This window comes from Telopea speciosissima, chromosome 6 (assembly GCF_018873765.1).
Source record: "Telopea speciosissima isolate NSW1024214 ecotype Mountain lineage chromosome 6, Tspe_v1, whole genome shotgun sequence".
Classification (NCBI taxonomy): Eukaryota; Viridiplantae; Streptophyta; class Magnoliopsida; order Proteales; family Proteaceae; genus Telopea; species Telopea speciosissima.
Window position 1 is genome coordinate 48,474,285 of NC_057921.1, and position 15,609 is coordinate 48,489,893.

General features: G+C 40.2%; 1 protein-coding gene across 1 annotated transcript in view; it reads right to left on the reverse strand.

Moving 5' to 3' along the window:
- Positions 1-15,609, reverse strand: part of LOC122663843 (transcription initiation factor TFIID subunit 1) — a 99,017-nt gene that overhangs the window by 50,495 nt on the left and 32,913 nt on the right. Inside the window, exons 7-8 of the mRNA XM_043859491.1 lie at positions 9,943-10,105; positions 8,639-9,737 (exon numbers count right to left, since the gene is read on the reverse strand). Coding sequence (XP_043715426.1) covers positions 8,639-9,737; positions 9,943-10,105 — 1,262 coding nt within the window. The remainder of the gene's footprint in view (positions 1-8,638; positions 9,738-9,942; positions 10,106-15,609) is intronic.

The following is a 15,609-nucleotide window of genomic DNA, read 5'->3' on the forward strand; positions in this document are numbered from 1 at the left end:
TCCCTGCTCAAGTCTCCCTTCCCTAACTCCCTGCTCATGTCGTCTTCTTCTTTCTGCTCTGTTTTTCTTATGCTGCTCCCTGACCCTGCTCACGTCCCATGCTGCTGCTGCTTCTTCTTATCCTTCTCTGTTTTATTTTTTGTTAATGAACTAATGATGCTAATAGGGGCGTCAAAACATGCACCGAACCGACCAACCCGACCCGAACCAAACCGAGCTCTTATAGGGCAGGTTTCGGATTCAGCAATTGTACAGCCCTCGGTTTAGGCTCGGTTAAGGCTACACCTACGGTTCCCCGATAGGCCTAACTGTCAGGACCGAACTGATCCTATCGAGGAACCGTAGGTGTAGCCTGGGCATCTCACCCATCCTATTTCAGGATTTTCACAAAGGCTCAAGCCAATATTTCATTAATAAAACTCGTTTACAATGTTGGCCTCCCTTACAAACTGTTAGAGTTTATGTACTAGGGGTACTTTAGTACATGTCTATGTCATAAGTCACTATAGTTGTATTTTTAACTTTTATTTCTGTTTCTCTTTTACCTCCCTAGGGAGGTAAGAATGGTTTAATGAAGTAAATGGATGTTAGGAGTAGCCACTTCTAACATTCCACGATTCTCTCCAACTATCTTCTTCTTCTCCTTCATGCTGTAAACCCTTCCTCCATCACTAGGATCGATCATCTGTAAATCTTAACTTGGTATCAGAGCTTCAAGGTCCTCTGGATTGAGAGTCGGCTAGGGTCAGCCTTTTTTCTTTTACCTCTCTTTGGAACCCTTCTTCCCTTTAGGGTTCCATTAGGGGCTGTACAATGTGAAACAATACATCCCTTGGAGTTCCATTCTTTGATTCAATATAGAATGGAGGGACTGCAGATAATAATGAAGAAGAGTTGAAGCTCTAGCAGCTGCACCATTGTTACCACCAGTTTTTCCTCTTCTCTGTTCGATTCTGCCTGTTGGCAGCTTGGTTTGCTTTGGGGCTGGGCCCTTTTGAGTCGCCTTGAGGTCCTCTTTAAGGCCCCTAAGGTCTCAATTGGTACATGAAGCAGGTTTGAGAGCCTTACTCTCATCCACGATGCTGCACTGTTACTGCCAGCAGGGTATTTTCTCTTCCATTTTTTCTTCTGTTGAAGATCTTTATTGAAGCTGTGCTATCTTGTGTGGTTCTTAGCGACTGTGAGTGGCAGATTTGATTAGTGTTATGGCCTTGGATGATATGTGCTGCTGTTGTTTGGTTTGTGGAAGCATTTAGTTTGTTTTTTCATCAAGTGTATGCTCTTGGTTTGCCTGTTGCTTGGTGTTCTCCTTATTGTGGTTGGGTTGAGGTGTCTCCCCATTTATACAAGGCTTTATTTCGCATTCCCTTGAGTTGCTTGACAGTATGTCTACGGTGTCTGGGGCTGATTCTGAGGTCAGTGGACCAATTCCGGCCAGTGGTGTCCCAACTATGGCTTCCTTTGACAATCCCACACCCAAATATCTGTTGTGAAATTGGACAATACCAACTACTTGGATTGGTCCTGTTCAGTGAAGTTGTCCCTACGCAGTAGGGGAAAGTTGGGATACATTATTGGCTCTATCAAGGCTCCTGCTACAACTGATCCAGGCTATCTCAAGTGGGAGACTGGGAACTCCACTGTTATGACTTGGCTGATATTCTCTATGAAACCTGAGATAGGTAGGAGGTTTATGAGTAAGGAGACTGCGAAAGATATCTGGGACTGTCTCCAAGGTTTTTGATAGAATTGGTGATGCAGCAAAAGTGTATCAAATCCTCCAAAAATCATCCATATGAAACAGGGTGATAAGAGTATATCTGATTACTACAACATTGTTATTAGCTTGTGGGAGGAATATGATCACTATAACAACCTCCAGGTGTCCAATTCCGATGATGAGGCAAAGGTCTACAGAAGCTGAGAAAAGGAAAGGATTCTTATTTTGCTAGGTGGCCTTAACCCAGAATATGAGCCTCTTCGCTTGCAAATCTTAGGGAGATCTCCCTTTCCATCTCTGGATGAAGCTACATGCAAAGTGAGGAAACCAGGAGAACTACTATGGATATTGCTCCATCAACAGAGAGATCTGCTCTTGTTTCTAGTTCCAACAGAGACTGGAAAAGTGGAGGAAAAGGTCAAGGGCCAAATCGTGGAGATCACCGTGAGAGGTTTAAATGTGATCACAGTGGAAAGCTTGGACACACCAAGGACAGGTGTTGGGATCTTCATGGGCAACCCCCTGGTATGCGCGGTGGTTCATCTAATGCCCATGGAGGCAAGCGAGGGGGAGCTAGGGCTCACTCTGTGGCATCTGAGTCTGAGACATCTGGACCCCAACCTGCTCCTCATTCCCTTTCACAGGATGACATTGCCGCCCTCCGCCAGCTGATGTCTCACCTTAGAGGGTCAGCTACTGGTTCTACCTCTGGAGGGTCAGCTACTTCTGCCTCAACTCTGCAGGTCTCGTCTGCTCCTACTACTGCACCCACCTGGATTATTGACTCTGGCGCCTCTGATCACATGACTGGTGTGTCACAGTATTATGATTCCTACTCCATTTGCTATGGCCAGGACAAGGTAAGGGTTGCTAATGGTTCCCTTTCTTCTGTCTCTGGTAAAGGTAATGTGCGAGTTACTCCCTCTATTTCCCAGGAGTCTGTCCTTCATGTTCTTGATTTTGCTACTAACCTATTATCAGTGAGTCAATTAACCAAATCCTTAAATTGTTGTGTCACTTTGTTTCCTTCCTATTGTGTTTGTCAGGATTTGGAGACAAAGAGGGTTATTGGCAGTGGGACTGAAAAAGGAGGACTCTACCTTCTTGAACCACTGTTACCTGCTCAATCTACTGTTGCAGCTTATGTTTGTGGTCGGAGTGATCGTAGTACTTTGGAGTATGTAATGCTTTGGCATCAACGTTTGGGTCATCCCTCTTTTGTAGTTACGAGCATGGTACTAAATCTCGTTTCGTTTCGGTGTTTCGGTCTGACCGAAATTTCCGAAATACCGAAATTTCGTCAATTATGGTATTTTTCTGTGGGTGTAAAATGCCAAAAATGTCCGAGATTTCCGAAATTTCCGAAACGAGATGACCGAAATTTCCGAAATTTCATCGAAATATTCAAAATATTGCATTTTTTCATATCGGACTTGCATTTCGTTTCGGACAGGTCGAGATACTCGAAATATTCGATATCTCGACTGAAATTTCGCAAGTTTTAGTACTATGGTTACGAGGAGACAATTACCCCACTTGTTTACTTCTTTTCCTTCCTCTTATGTTTTTCAGTGTGAATCTTGTATTTTTGCTAAACATTGTCGCACACCTTATACTTATCGTGGTAATAGATCTACTGCATATTTTTCTCTTGCTCATACTGATGTTTGGGGGCCTTCTCCTACTACTTCTTTATCTGGATTTCGTTACTTTGATTCATTTGTGGATGACTTCTAGGTCTACTTGGACTGTTTTGTTGAAACAAAAGAGTGATGTTTGTGATGCTTTTAAGGATTTCTATCAACTTATACATACTCAGTTTGGTACTCAAATCCAGAGTGTTAGGTCTGATAAGGGGGGTGAGTACATGTATGGGGGGCTCCAACAGTTCTTTACTGATAATGGCATCATCCATCAACTGGCTTGTGTTGACAACCCCCCAGCAAAATGGGGTAGCTGAGCGAAAAAACCGCCATTTTCTGGAAATCACCAGAGGTCTGCTCTTTGGTATGCATGTGCCTAAGACTTTCTGGTCTAATGCACTTCTTACTGCTGCCTTTCTTATTAACCGGATGCCAACTCCACTTCTTGGCTCCAAATCCCCCTGGCTCTTCTTTCTCCTCAATCCTCAGTTTTCTCCTTGCCTCCAAAAGTCTTTGGTTGTGTTTGTTATGTTCATGTCAACAAATCAGCCCACACCAAGCTTGATCTCAAAGCTCTCAAGTGCATCTTCTTGGGCTACTCTGATTCAACCAAAGGGTATAAGTGCTACCATCCTCCTTCCCGAAGGCGACTTCTCTCCAAAGATGTCACCTTCTTTGAGTCTATCCCTTACTTTTCTTCCCCTCCACTTCCTGTGCAGGGGGAGAGTACTAGAAGTGAACAGGATGTTGATGTCATTCCTTTTCTATCTCCCTTGCCTACCTCCACTCCCCTATTCCTATTTGATATTGGAAAATACAAAGAAGTGGATGTTGTTGATGTTGATGGTGTTGTTGTTATTGATGCTAGTAGTGGTGGTGATGCTAGTAGAAAAAAGGAATACACGGGAATAAGATTCAAAGATGTTGTATTCACAAGAGGTGAATGCTTGTTGAAGGGAAAAGGAAAGCAACCCTAGTATGCGTTGAAGGGAAAGCAACCCTGCCAAAACCCCTCTTTGGATCCACATCCTCAATCTCATCCTCCTCAGTTAGGTAATTCTTCTCCTTCTGAATTAGATCTTTCCATTGCTATGAGAAAGGGGAAGAGAGCCTGTACTAACCCCATGGCCCAGTTTGTTTCCTATGACTCTATTTCTCCTACAGGTATTACCTTTTCCACTGCCCTTGAGTCTTCTTCCATTCCCAAAAATGTCACAGAAGCCTTATCCAATCCAAAATGGATGCAAGCAATGTCTGAGGAAATGGTAGCTCTAGAGAAGAACAATACTTGGACACTAGTTGATCTTCCCAAGGGGAGAACTCCAGTTGTATGGCATTGACTACCAAGAGACTTTTGCCTCTGGAGCCAAGCATAACTCAATCAAGGTTCTTCTTTCAGTGGCTGCCAATAAAGATTGGCCAATGTACCAATTAGATGTGAATAATGCATTTCTTCATAGAGATTTAGCAAAAGAAGTGCACATGCAACCTCTACTTGGTTTTCAGTGTCCCTCAGTTGAAAGGAAAGTGTGACTCTTGAAGAAAGCTCTCTATGGCCTCAAGCAGTCTCCTAAGGCCTGGTTTGAGAAATTTAGACAAGCCATCCTGAAGAATGGGTATTATCAAAGTCAAGCTGACCACACCTTGTTTATCAAGAGAGGTTACAGCTCTCATTGTCTATGTTGATGACATTGTGGTAACTGGGAATGATGTTGCGGAGATAAACAGCATGAAGTCTTATTTGGCTAACCAGTTTGAGATCAAAGACCTTGGACTCTTGAAATACTTCTTGGGTATTGAAGTATCTAGATCAAGGAAAGGAAACAACATCTGCCAAAGGAAATTTGTATTGGATCTTTTAAAAGAGACAGGCATGATAGGGTGCAAACCAGCAACTTCCCCCATTGATCCGAATCATAAGCTTGGTCATGAATGTGGTTCTTCTCTTATAGATGCAAGCAAGTACCAAAGATTAGTTGGGAAACTACTCTAGCTCTCCTTGACTCGACCAGACATCTCTTATGCAGTTGGAGTGGTGAGTCAGTTCATGCCAAGGTTCTAAAACTCGGATCTCGGAACCAACTCGATCTGGGAAAAACAGAGTCAAGTCAAGATCTCAGCGAGTTGGTGCATTTTTTTTTTTTTAACTCGAAGCCTCATCTCGTTGGGTTTTAGACCTAATTTGGGTTTGAAACTTGGTATTCAGCCTATTTTAGGTCATTTAAACACAATAGCACAATCAAATTTTGCAAAAACAAAGTCCAAATATGAGTTTCACTTCGGAGCATAGGTTGGTAGGCGATCATGTACTAAAATACCCTACTCTACACATAATTTAGTAATAGAAAGCAAGCAAAACATTCAATTAATAGCTAAACAACTTAAATAAGAATCAGAAATGTTAAAGTGATATATCAAACTGTTTAACAATGTTACAACTATCATCACATAAAATGACTTTGAATCAAGTATTCAGTCCTCACTAGTGTCACATAGTCTTCCCATGACATAGTGTTGTTGTAATGTTGCATATAGTGCTCCACAGCAAGCATATAAGAGTTCTGTCGAGTTAGATAAGTAAATACATAGTAGATGGGTCATTTCCATGGGTTAACCCGAGACCCGAGATCTCGGTGAGATATGGACAAGATGCCTCATAAAAATGGTTCAAAACGAGATCTCGAACAGAGATCCGAGATCTCGAACAAAGATCCGAGATCTCACACTTTTGGGACTCACCTAAGGTCTTGTCTCGTTTTTTCCAAAAACCGAGAAACTCGGCAAGATCTCGGCGAGATTTTACGAGTTCTCAAACTATGGTTCATACATGGTCCCAAAAGTGGACATCTGGATGCGGTGTATCGCATCATTAGATATGTGAAATCCTGTCCAGGAAAAGGCCTTCTATTCGCCAGGCATAACCATTTGCAGATTGAAGGCTACACAGATGCTGATTGGGCTGGTTCAATCTCTGACAAGAGATCTACTTCTGGGTGTTGTACCTTTGTGGGTGGTAATCTAGTTACCTGGAGAAGCAAGAAACAACCAGTTGTAGCTAGATCCAGTGCAGAGGCTGAGTTTAGGGCCATGGCTCATGGAGTGTGTGAGCTTATATGGCTAAAAAGACTACTTCAAGACTTGAGTTTTGAAACTGAAGGGCCAATGAGACTTTATTGTGACAACAAAGCTGTTATAAGCATTGCCCATAATATGGTTCAGCATGATCAAACCAAACATATTGAGGTTGATCGACACTTCATCAAAGAGAAGCTGGATTCTAGGTGCATTTGTACTCCCTTTGTGAAGACAGGTGATCAAGTAGCAGATATCTTCACCAAGGGTCTCATTTCTGGTCTATTTAGTACCTTATTGTCCAAGCTGGGAATGTATGACATTTATTCTCCAGCTTGAGGGGGAGTGTTAGAGTTTATGTACTAGGGGTACTTTAGTACATGTCTATGTCACAAGTCACTAGAGTTGTATTTTTAACTTTTATTTCTGTTTCTCTTTTACCTCCCTAGGGAGGTCCTTGTAATTTCCAAAGAACAGTTTAATGAAGTAAATAGATGTTAGGAGTAGCCACTTCTAACATTCCACGTTTCTCTCCAACTATCTCCTTCATCCTCCCTTCTCCTCTCTTCTTCTTCTCCTTCATGCTGTAAACCCTTCCTCCATTACTAGGATCGATCATCTGTAAATCTTAACTCAAACTTATATAGAAGACTCGAAAATAGACTTAAGACACTAAAAAGGAAAGGCCTAACTCTATCCTTTAACTAATGACAATAACAACAAACTCAGCCTTATCCCAACTTAATGGGGTCGGCTACATGGATCCAAACAAAACAAAGTATGGGAACCATAGTTTTAACCTAAAAAAAAAAAATATGTGAAAAGAGACGAGAGAGAGATGGGAAATAAATAGAGGAATGAAAGATGAAAGATAGTTACTGCTTATTTATGGTGGATATTGGATCCAACCACCTAACATCCTACGGTCAGACCTAGTTACTGCTTATTTATGATGTATGATGCTTCGAAATAGTAATTTGCATGTATCCTAAGTTATCCATGCATTTTTTAAGCATATCTGTAAAGTATCTTGCATCTCTCTAATATGTCTCTGAGACGTCTCTTACAAACCCCGTTCTGATATGTTGGTCAATATTGATAGACACATAGATGGTACACCTTGGAAGGGCTGACAAACATAATTGCCATAGCACTCAGGCAAACTAGGTGAGGCCAAGTTGACATAGAGGCTAGAAAAGTGTCGTATTATAGGTTCCATATTTCAGGTATATTTCCTTCATCTTATGGATCCGGGCACCTTAAGTTGATTGATCACCTTGGGCATCATGGCATGCCATGTTAGTGTCACCTTGGCATCTTGAAAGCTACAATGACAAACTTCCTCTAAGAGCTTACACTTCAAAATGGAGGTTTTCTACATTTTATCGGAACCAACAAAAATCTTCAGAGTGAAGAATCTAACTTCTACAGACACCAAATTTTAAATCATTCCAACCCAACATGTTTAATAGGCACAATCAAACAATAGCTCAACCACAGACCCTAATCTTGGCGGTGGGTCTTCAGTTGGAGATTGACAGATTCCTGTGACCCTTACAACCACCTGATTTTCTATCAACTCCATAGGTTCTAATCTGAATCTCCAAATGTTTCCTGAAACATCAATGAATATTCAAAGATGCAAGAAATTTTTCAATCATTTTGTGGTCCTCACAAGGTTTACATGCATCTATCAATATTTCCAGCACAATGCTATTATTGATTGACTAGTTTGCCAAGGAAATAAATATTTTAGAATCTAAGCAGAATATTTTTCAAACTCTTGAGCACAAGAATGGATAAGTTCCTTGGAATTTTCACTATGAACTAAGGATTAAGAATGACACAGGAACAAAGTTAATCAATTAATCTTTGTCGTTTTTTTTCGTTTTATCAGGCACTACCCCTTTTCAAGAAAAACATGCAAAAATACAAAATCACTGAACAATTGATTCGTGAAAATTATTACAAAGGTACTGCTTCATTTCTGACGTTCTAAAATAAACAAGAGAATAGCTGCATTTGGCCTGTTTCAACATGAAGTATATACTGGAGACAAGTTTATTTTCTAGAATCTAAGGTTCAGAAGTAATCAGTTAAATAATATGCTCCTGAAATTATATGATATGTTGCCAAAATTTAAAAATTAAAATTAAAATGACAAGAGATAGTGCTCTGAGGAAGGAGGAATACAGATGCGTACTTGCTCAACTTCGGCTTCATTGTTTGCAGTTTCACGGCAGGTATTGAATGCAATACTTTGACACCATGGGCTGCACGTTTCTTAGAATGTGATTTTAACTGTTGAGAAGATTTCCTGTTTGAATAATACTTGTCATTAGAAATATTGAAACGGCCAACAGATTGTCCCCCTTGATTCTGTAGATCAAAAGAATCCCCAACACCAGACTTTAGTGAACGGGTAATTATCATAGCCCCTGCATGAAAGCGAAGATGTCTACTATCTTTATTTTCTAAAATCTCAAAAAGCATCTGCTCATCTTGAAGATCAAGGATCAGTTTGGGCTTCATAATAGATTCATCTTGTTCCCAAATAATGTTGTCTAACCAAGATCCCTCCAGCATATCCATGTTTTGCAAGGAAAGTTTGCTAAACCGCCTTATAGCATCACCTCTGAAGAGCTCTTCTGTTTCTTCCCTAACTTCGGAATTATCCATTTTCATACGAGATTCCAACCTCAATAGTTGTGGATGACAATTCCTTTCTGAGAATGGAAGTTCATTCAATTCTGAAGAATCTTTTGAGCCAAAAGGTTCCACAAGAACGGTACAGCTACGCAGGAAAAGGCTGTGATCCCTCTCATCTGATTCCTTCTGGAGCTCTGGTCTCAAACTCTCTGGCTTTTCCTTCAACTCTGTTTCTGCACTAGTAAAAATTTCAGAGTCAGTTCCAGAGATTACACAACTCTCTGACTCATGCCTCACTGTAGGAGAACTGTCCCAAATAATTCCATCTTCCCAGTCTAGCTGATCAAGAGGGTAGAACTTAGGGCAGGAGGATGACTGCCATTCTGCAGAAAGATCTATAGTTGCACACTCTTTCATTGGCTCTGCACTAAGACACAAGTCTTCCTTTTGTTCATGAAACTGTGTAGGTGTGGTGCCAACGCCTTGCCAGAAACCAAATGCAGCAGATTCTGAATCACCTTCGGTGGCAAGTACATTATCATCTTGATTCACACTCACCTGTTTACCAGTAAATATACTCTGGCAAGAGCCCTTTAGGAAGTCCTCCTCATCCTCTTCCACAATATCAGAAGTATCCATAACCTCATACCTCTCTGAAATCATTGAAGAAACACAATAGTCACCCAAATGAAAGCTCAAAATGCAGATCCTAAGCTGTCTAACAAAGACGAACATCAGAAAGACTAGCATAAATACTCCCAACAGATAAAAATCCACCATGTCATTGCTGGAAAATTTTTACATCATCAATGAAGATGAAAAAAACTTACTCCAAAATACAAGATCTTGCCCACGTACCTTTAGGAATAGAATACCTAGGGTCCCTCTTATCTTTCTTCAAGGGCTCATGAACACCAAAAATTTCGGAAAAACGTAATATCACCATCCCGTCTTCTATACACAAGATGGGTAATGATGTCAAAGCAGTACCATCTAACGGCTCTTGCATGACTGGTTCATCCTAACAGATCATATGCAAGAACATCAGGAGGCAGGGAAAGAAAGGAAATAGGAAAAAAAAAAAAAAGAGAGGAAAGCAAACCAGAATTTAATGAACATTTAAGTAGTTCCGATCATCACTCTTCATATGAAATAATGCAAAATCTTTATAAATCAAACATGATCAATAAATTTGAGTGCAAAACCATAAGCATTATCCATTTATAAGGTCGTACCCAGTGCACGAGGCTCCCGCCACTGCGGGGTCTGGGGACAGTCATAATGTACACAGCCTTACCCCTGCTTTCGCATAGAGGCTGTTTCCAGACTCGAACCCATGACCACTTGGTCACAATGGAGCAACCTTACCGTTACACCAAGGCCTGCCCTCAAGCATTATCCATTCATCCTATGGGAAAATGCCTGACAGATGTATCCATTAACAAAGAAATAGCATGCACACAAATATGAAAAGCACACCAAATAGGAAGTTAGGTGACAGGTAATGATGACAACACCATAAGAAATCACCCATATACCCCCTCTTCCATAGGGTTGGAGTATTGATGATGCAGTATTCAGCTAAAAATAAGAGGAAAAAAAGATTCTCCCACAGTTTGGTTTCGTTTCGTTTCGTTTCGTTCACTATTGAATCAGTTCTCTGGTTTGAACCAAAACTCTGAGGTTCCAGAATTTCCAGGTTTCCTGGTCACTTCAAGAATCTGAAGATCAATCCAGTTGTGGGTTCTATATGGAATCTTATCTTTAGTCTATTTTGTTATTAATATGATAGTGGTTGACTGGATTAGGGACTATAAATCCAGCCATAGTTGTTATTTTTCATTCAGATATTAAGTCTGTTTAGGACTCAGCCTGGGGCTGGGAGGAGCTCCCTACTCAGATTTGGTTACTATTTTAAGTGTCCCAATTAGTTTAAACTCCTCCAAGTAGGCCGGTTAATGGGAAGAGAATTCCTTATTTCCTTGTCAATTTTTAAATTTTGCTTTTCTTCTGGATTTCTGAACCTTGCATACTTAACTTGAGACTGGTTTGATAAAATCATCGGACTGATGATACACTGAAAATTAAGCTTGAGTTGAAAGAATACAACATGAAACTCGATCCCAAGTATTCTATGACTAGCTTTCCCGTCTAGATGATTACTTTGACTAGTTTACCATGACGGAGGAAAGAAAATTGACACTTGTGCCAACTAAATTGATAAGGCCAGCAAGGGAATGGTAGAGATCCTATGAGCATAGACTACAGATTCGTGATACAGCACCTACAACATAGGCAGAGATGGAGGAATTGAAGAATTACTATCTTCCCCCCCACTTTCAGAGCTCGGCTGCACGCAAGCTCAACACCCTTCGACAGGGCAGGTTATAAGTTGATGAGTACAAGGAACAGTTTGATGCTCTCATCTCAAGCACAGGGGTCGATAAAGATAATATCCAGTTAGTCTCGAGATTCAAGTCAAGCCTGCATCCCGAGATTCAGAAGGAGCTTAATGTGCATGATGTGTATGGCATACAAGACTGTTTTCAGAAAGCTCTACTGGCAAAGGAGAATGTAAAGACTTCCACAAGGAGGTTCAATTCTCAAGCCAGGGAGTACTCCTGAGCCCTAGCAGCTGCCAAGCCCATAGGTCAATCATCTAGCACTCCTACAGATAAAGGCAAAGCACCCATGACCAGAGGCAACGATACAAAGTGCTACAATTGCAACATATATGGGCACTTTGCTAAATTTTGCCATATGCGAGTTGCGACTATGTTTGCGGAAGATGATACAGTGGAGATATGTCCACCTTTACCACCTGATGATAATGATGATGCGGACTATGGTGATGAGGATGAAGAGGAAACCAAGGGGTGTCAATGTTATATACTCAATTCCATTGGCTAAAACTGAAGAGGAGGACAATTATGAAGACACCAAGGAATTAGGTGCAGTTGAGGTTGAAGCATTAATTGAAGAGGACGATGACACGAATCTGCATGAGACAATGACCAATACAGATGTTATTATTGATGTGGAGATCATCGAGTTTGTGATTTCACCTCAATTCTTTGAAGAGAGAGCTCCCAGAGTTGAAGATTTTATTCCTTACATCTATGCACAACTAGAATTTTGTGAGGGACTCGTCAAGGCTGCTACCCACATGCTGTTTCCCCCTTGTCTCTCCAAAACTAAAGGTCAAGTTTTTTCAAGTCGAGGAGAGTTGACACAGTATTCAGCTAGAAAGAAGAGGAAGAAAAGATGCTCTTGCGGCTTGGTTTGGTTTGGGCTAGGTTGGATTGGTTCAATTGTGAACAAGTTTTCTGGTTTGAACCAAAACCCTGACATTCCAGAATTTCCAAGTTTCCTGGTCACTTCAGGAATATGGAGATCAATGAGCCTTATGTTTAGCTTACTTTGTTAGTAATGTGATAGTGGTGCACTGGATTATGTACTCTATAAGTCCACCCATAGTTGTTATATTTCATTCAGTTATTAAGTCTGTTTAGGACTCCCAAACAAAGCCTGCGGCTGGGAAGAATTTCCTTTTCAGACTTGGTTACTATTTTAAGTGTCTTAGTTTAAACACTTCCAAGTAGGCAGGTTGATGAGAGGAGATTTAGTTGTCAGTTTTAGTTTTTGTTTTTATTATTTTATTCCTGAACCAATCAGGTTTAGTCTTAGACTCAGTTATAAAAGAATGTCCAACAATTTTCACAAATGAAAGAAGCTTTTGCATTATCAGTTCTGTGAGATTCAGACCATATTTTGCTGTGAGATGCAGTTGTTAGAGTTTGTGCAGTAAGGGTATTTTAGGAATTAGTTTGTTAACTAGTTCCTTATATTATAATTTCCCTTTTTTACCTTTTACCTCCCTAGGGAGTTTTATGTAATTTCTTTCATATTATTAATGAAGTAATATAGGTCTGGAGGAGTGATCTCTCCGACAGACAACTTTCCACTGAATTCACTTCCTCTCCATTTCCTTGTCTTCTTCTTCTCCTCCTCTTTTTCTCTCATCTTCTTTCTTCTTCCTAACTTACATCCATTACCTAAATTCCAACTTGGTATCAGAGCTCTACAGTTCGAGAGTCGTCTTCCTTTTCTTGTTTCCCTATTTCCTCTCTTTGGAATCCTACGGCACAAAAGATTCCAAGGAGAAGGTTACTATGTGAATCGATTGAAGTAATATGAGATAGACCTTGTACAAAGCCTACATGAAAATTTAAAGTTCTCATTTGAGATTTTTTGAAGTCTACATTAAGTTTTTAAGCCCCTAGAGTTACCGCCAGCTTCTGGTTGCAGTGCCTCTTTCACTCTCTCTCGGCAAGTGTTTGAGCTGTGGTATGGCTCATTAGAATCACCCAGGGGTCCTCTTCATTTCCCATATGGTCTCCTTGGTTGCAAGGAGCTGTTAGTGCACAACTCTTCTTCATGTTGACTGCCAGGTACAGCAATTTTCAAATTTTTTTTCTCTTTGTTTGCATTTGGAATGCAATGTATGATGCCTTTCAGCTATGAAATGGTTGTGGAATGCCTCGTATGGTTGTTTGAGTTGTTATGAGATGTTGTTACCCTTCGGACTTTCGGAGGGTTTGTTCGAGTGCAGTTCTTTACATTTGGAGCTTGGTTTTTCCTTGCTGGAATTTTTTTTCAAAGTTAGACTATGTATTTGGATTGAGTGTGATATCCTCATTTGATTGGATATTGTGTATTTGAAGTGGGACTGCTTGGTGTTAGTGAGGAATGTTGTTTGAGCTTCTCTAGTGGTGTGTGATGAAGCTATACTTTCAAGAATGTCGTGGTGTTGAATTTCTTTGAGATGTTTGCGTTGTTTGGTTGCTGGACAATATTCACCAGTGTTTGAAAATATACTCTCATTTGACTTTAGGTGTCACTCCCATCTTGTAAGTGTGTTTCTTCAGCCTGTCTAGTTCAGTGAATTGATAGAGGTTGAATTGGAGAAGTCTTGCCTGAGAAGAACTGTCTTTGTTTGGGTAGTGTGTACTCCTCATTGGATGTGGGCATCATCCCCACTTTTTCCTGTATTCCAGCATTATGTCAGCTATTGGAGGAAGAGGCCAGGTTTCACCCCAAGGAAATGATAGGGATAGATTCAGCTGTGATCATGGAACAAGAACTCGCCGAGATCTCGCCGAGATCTCACTTAAAACTCGCTTTTTTGAGATGGCGAGACGAGATGAGTGGCGATACAGGTTGATTACAATATCTCGCCGAGATGGCGAAATCTCGGTTCGACCGAGATTTCGGTTCAATTAATCATTGGGCCCTTTATAAATAGTCCAGATCTCAACCGAGACTAGTTGAGATCTCGCTAATCTTGCTGGTCTCGGCAGAGAACACACCCCACCCAAATTGCATGGTTTTGCTTCCATTTTCCACTGGAAAATCGTCGGATTGCACGGAGAACCTGCATCCAACATCAAATTTTCTACATCTACAACAAATTCAAAGAATTTTGAAGAAGTTTGATGGATTACAAGGTAGTGTTCAAATCTTGGTGGTTGGGTTCCAAATTAATATATGTGACACATAATTGGCTGACCTATGACTTCATGGAGTTTAGATTATATTTTAAAATTTTTGAATTTCTTAGCAAAAAAATTTGAAAAAAAATAGGGTCAATAGTGATTGGTTGGAAGTGATTTTTTGTATGTTGGACACCTTTGGATGCTCTATGGCCTCATGGAGTCACTTTTTTTTCAACCATAAATTATTTTATTTTATTTTTCAGAAAATATAAATATGATAAAAAAAAAAACCAAATATTAAGGAAAAATATCTATTTTGGTTGGAAAATTATTTGCAACATATGCATTATATATCAAAAATAAAATGGTGTCAAATGCATCTTTCCTTTATAATGTTTTATACTTTAAGATATAATTATTTTTAATAAAAATTATAAATTTTATTTTTAATTAAGAAACAAATACTAGAGTAAGAGGATATATATATGATTTAGCTATTTGCCTATTTGATTATTTTAGTAGCTTGACATTATGTTTAATAGTTACTAATACATTAGATTAAATCTTTAATACATTACTTTTTTTATGTAACAGTGTAAAAAGTAAGAGATTTGCCACACAATGGCTGACCGTGGTGAGATAGCATGGCAACATGGAGACCCAATGTGGGCAGATAAAAATGAAATCCAAGTGTCGATATTGTGGGAAGTTGCTTAATTCTGGAGGGGCCACCAGATTGAAGCAGCATTTCTCTGGTGGGTACAAGTATGTGGCCAAATGCACACAGGTTCCTTATGAGGTGCAGCAGGCCATATCAAAACACTTAAGAGGAGGAAGATTAAAGAAGGTTGAAAGGGAACAGCAACAATGAGAGTTTGATGAGACAGTGTTTGAGAGAGTAGCACTAGAGGTCGATGCAGATGACTCTGATAGTGATTATAGGCCTCCTGGGGATTTTCAGTCAGAGGCTGAATGGAGACAGTACCAGCAATCTGTGGCAGCTAGTCGACAATCTTTGCATTTTGAAAAT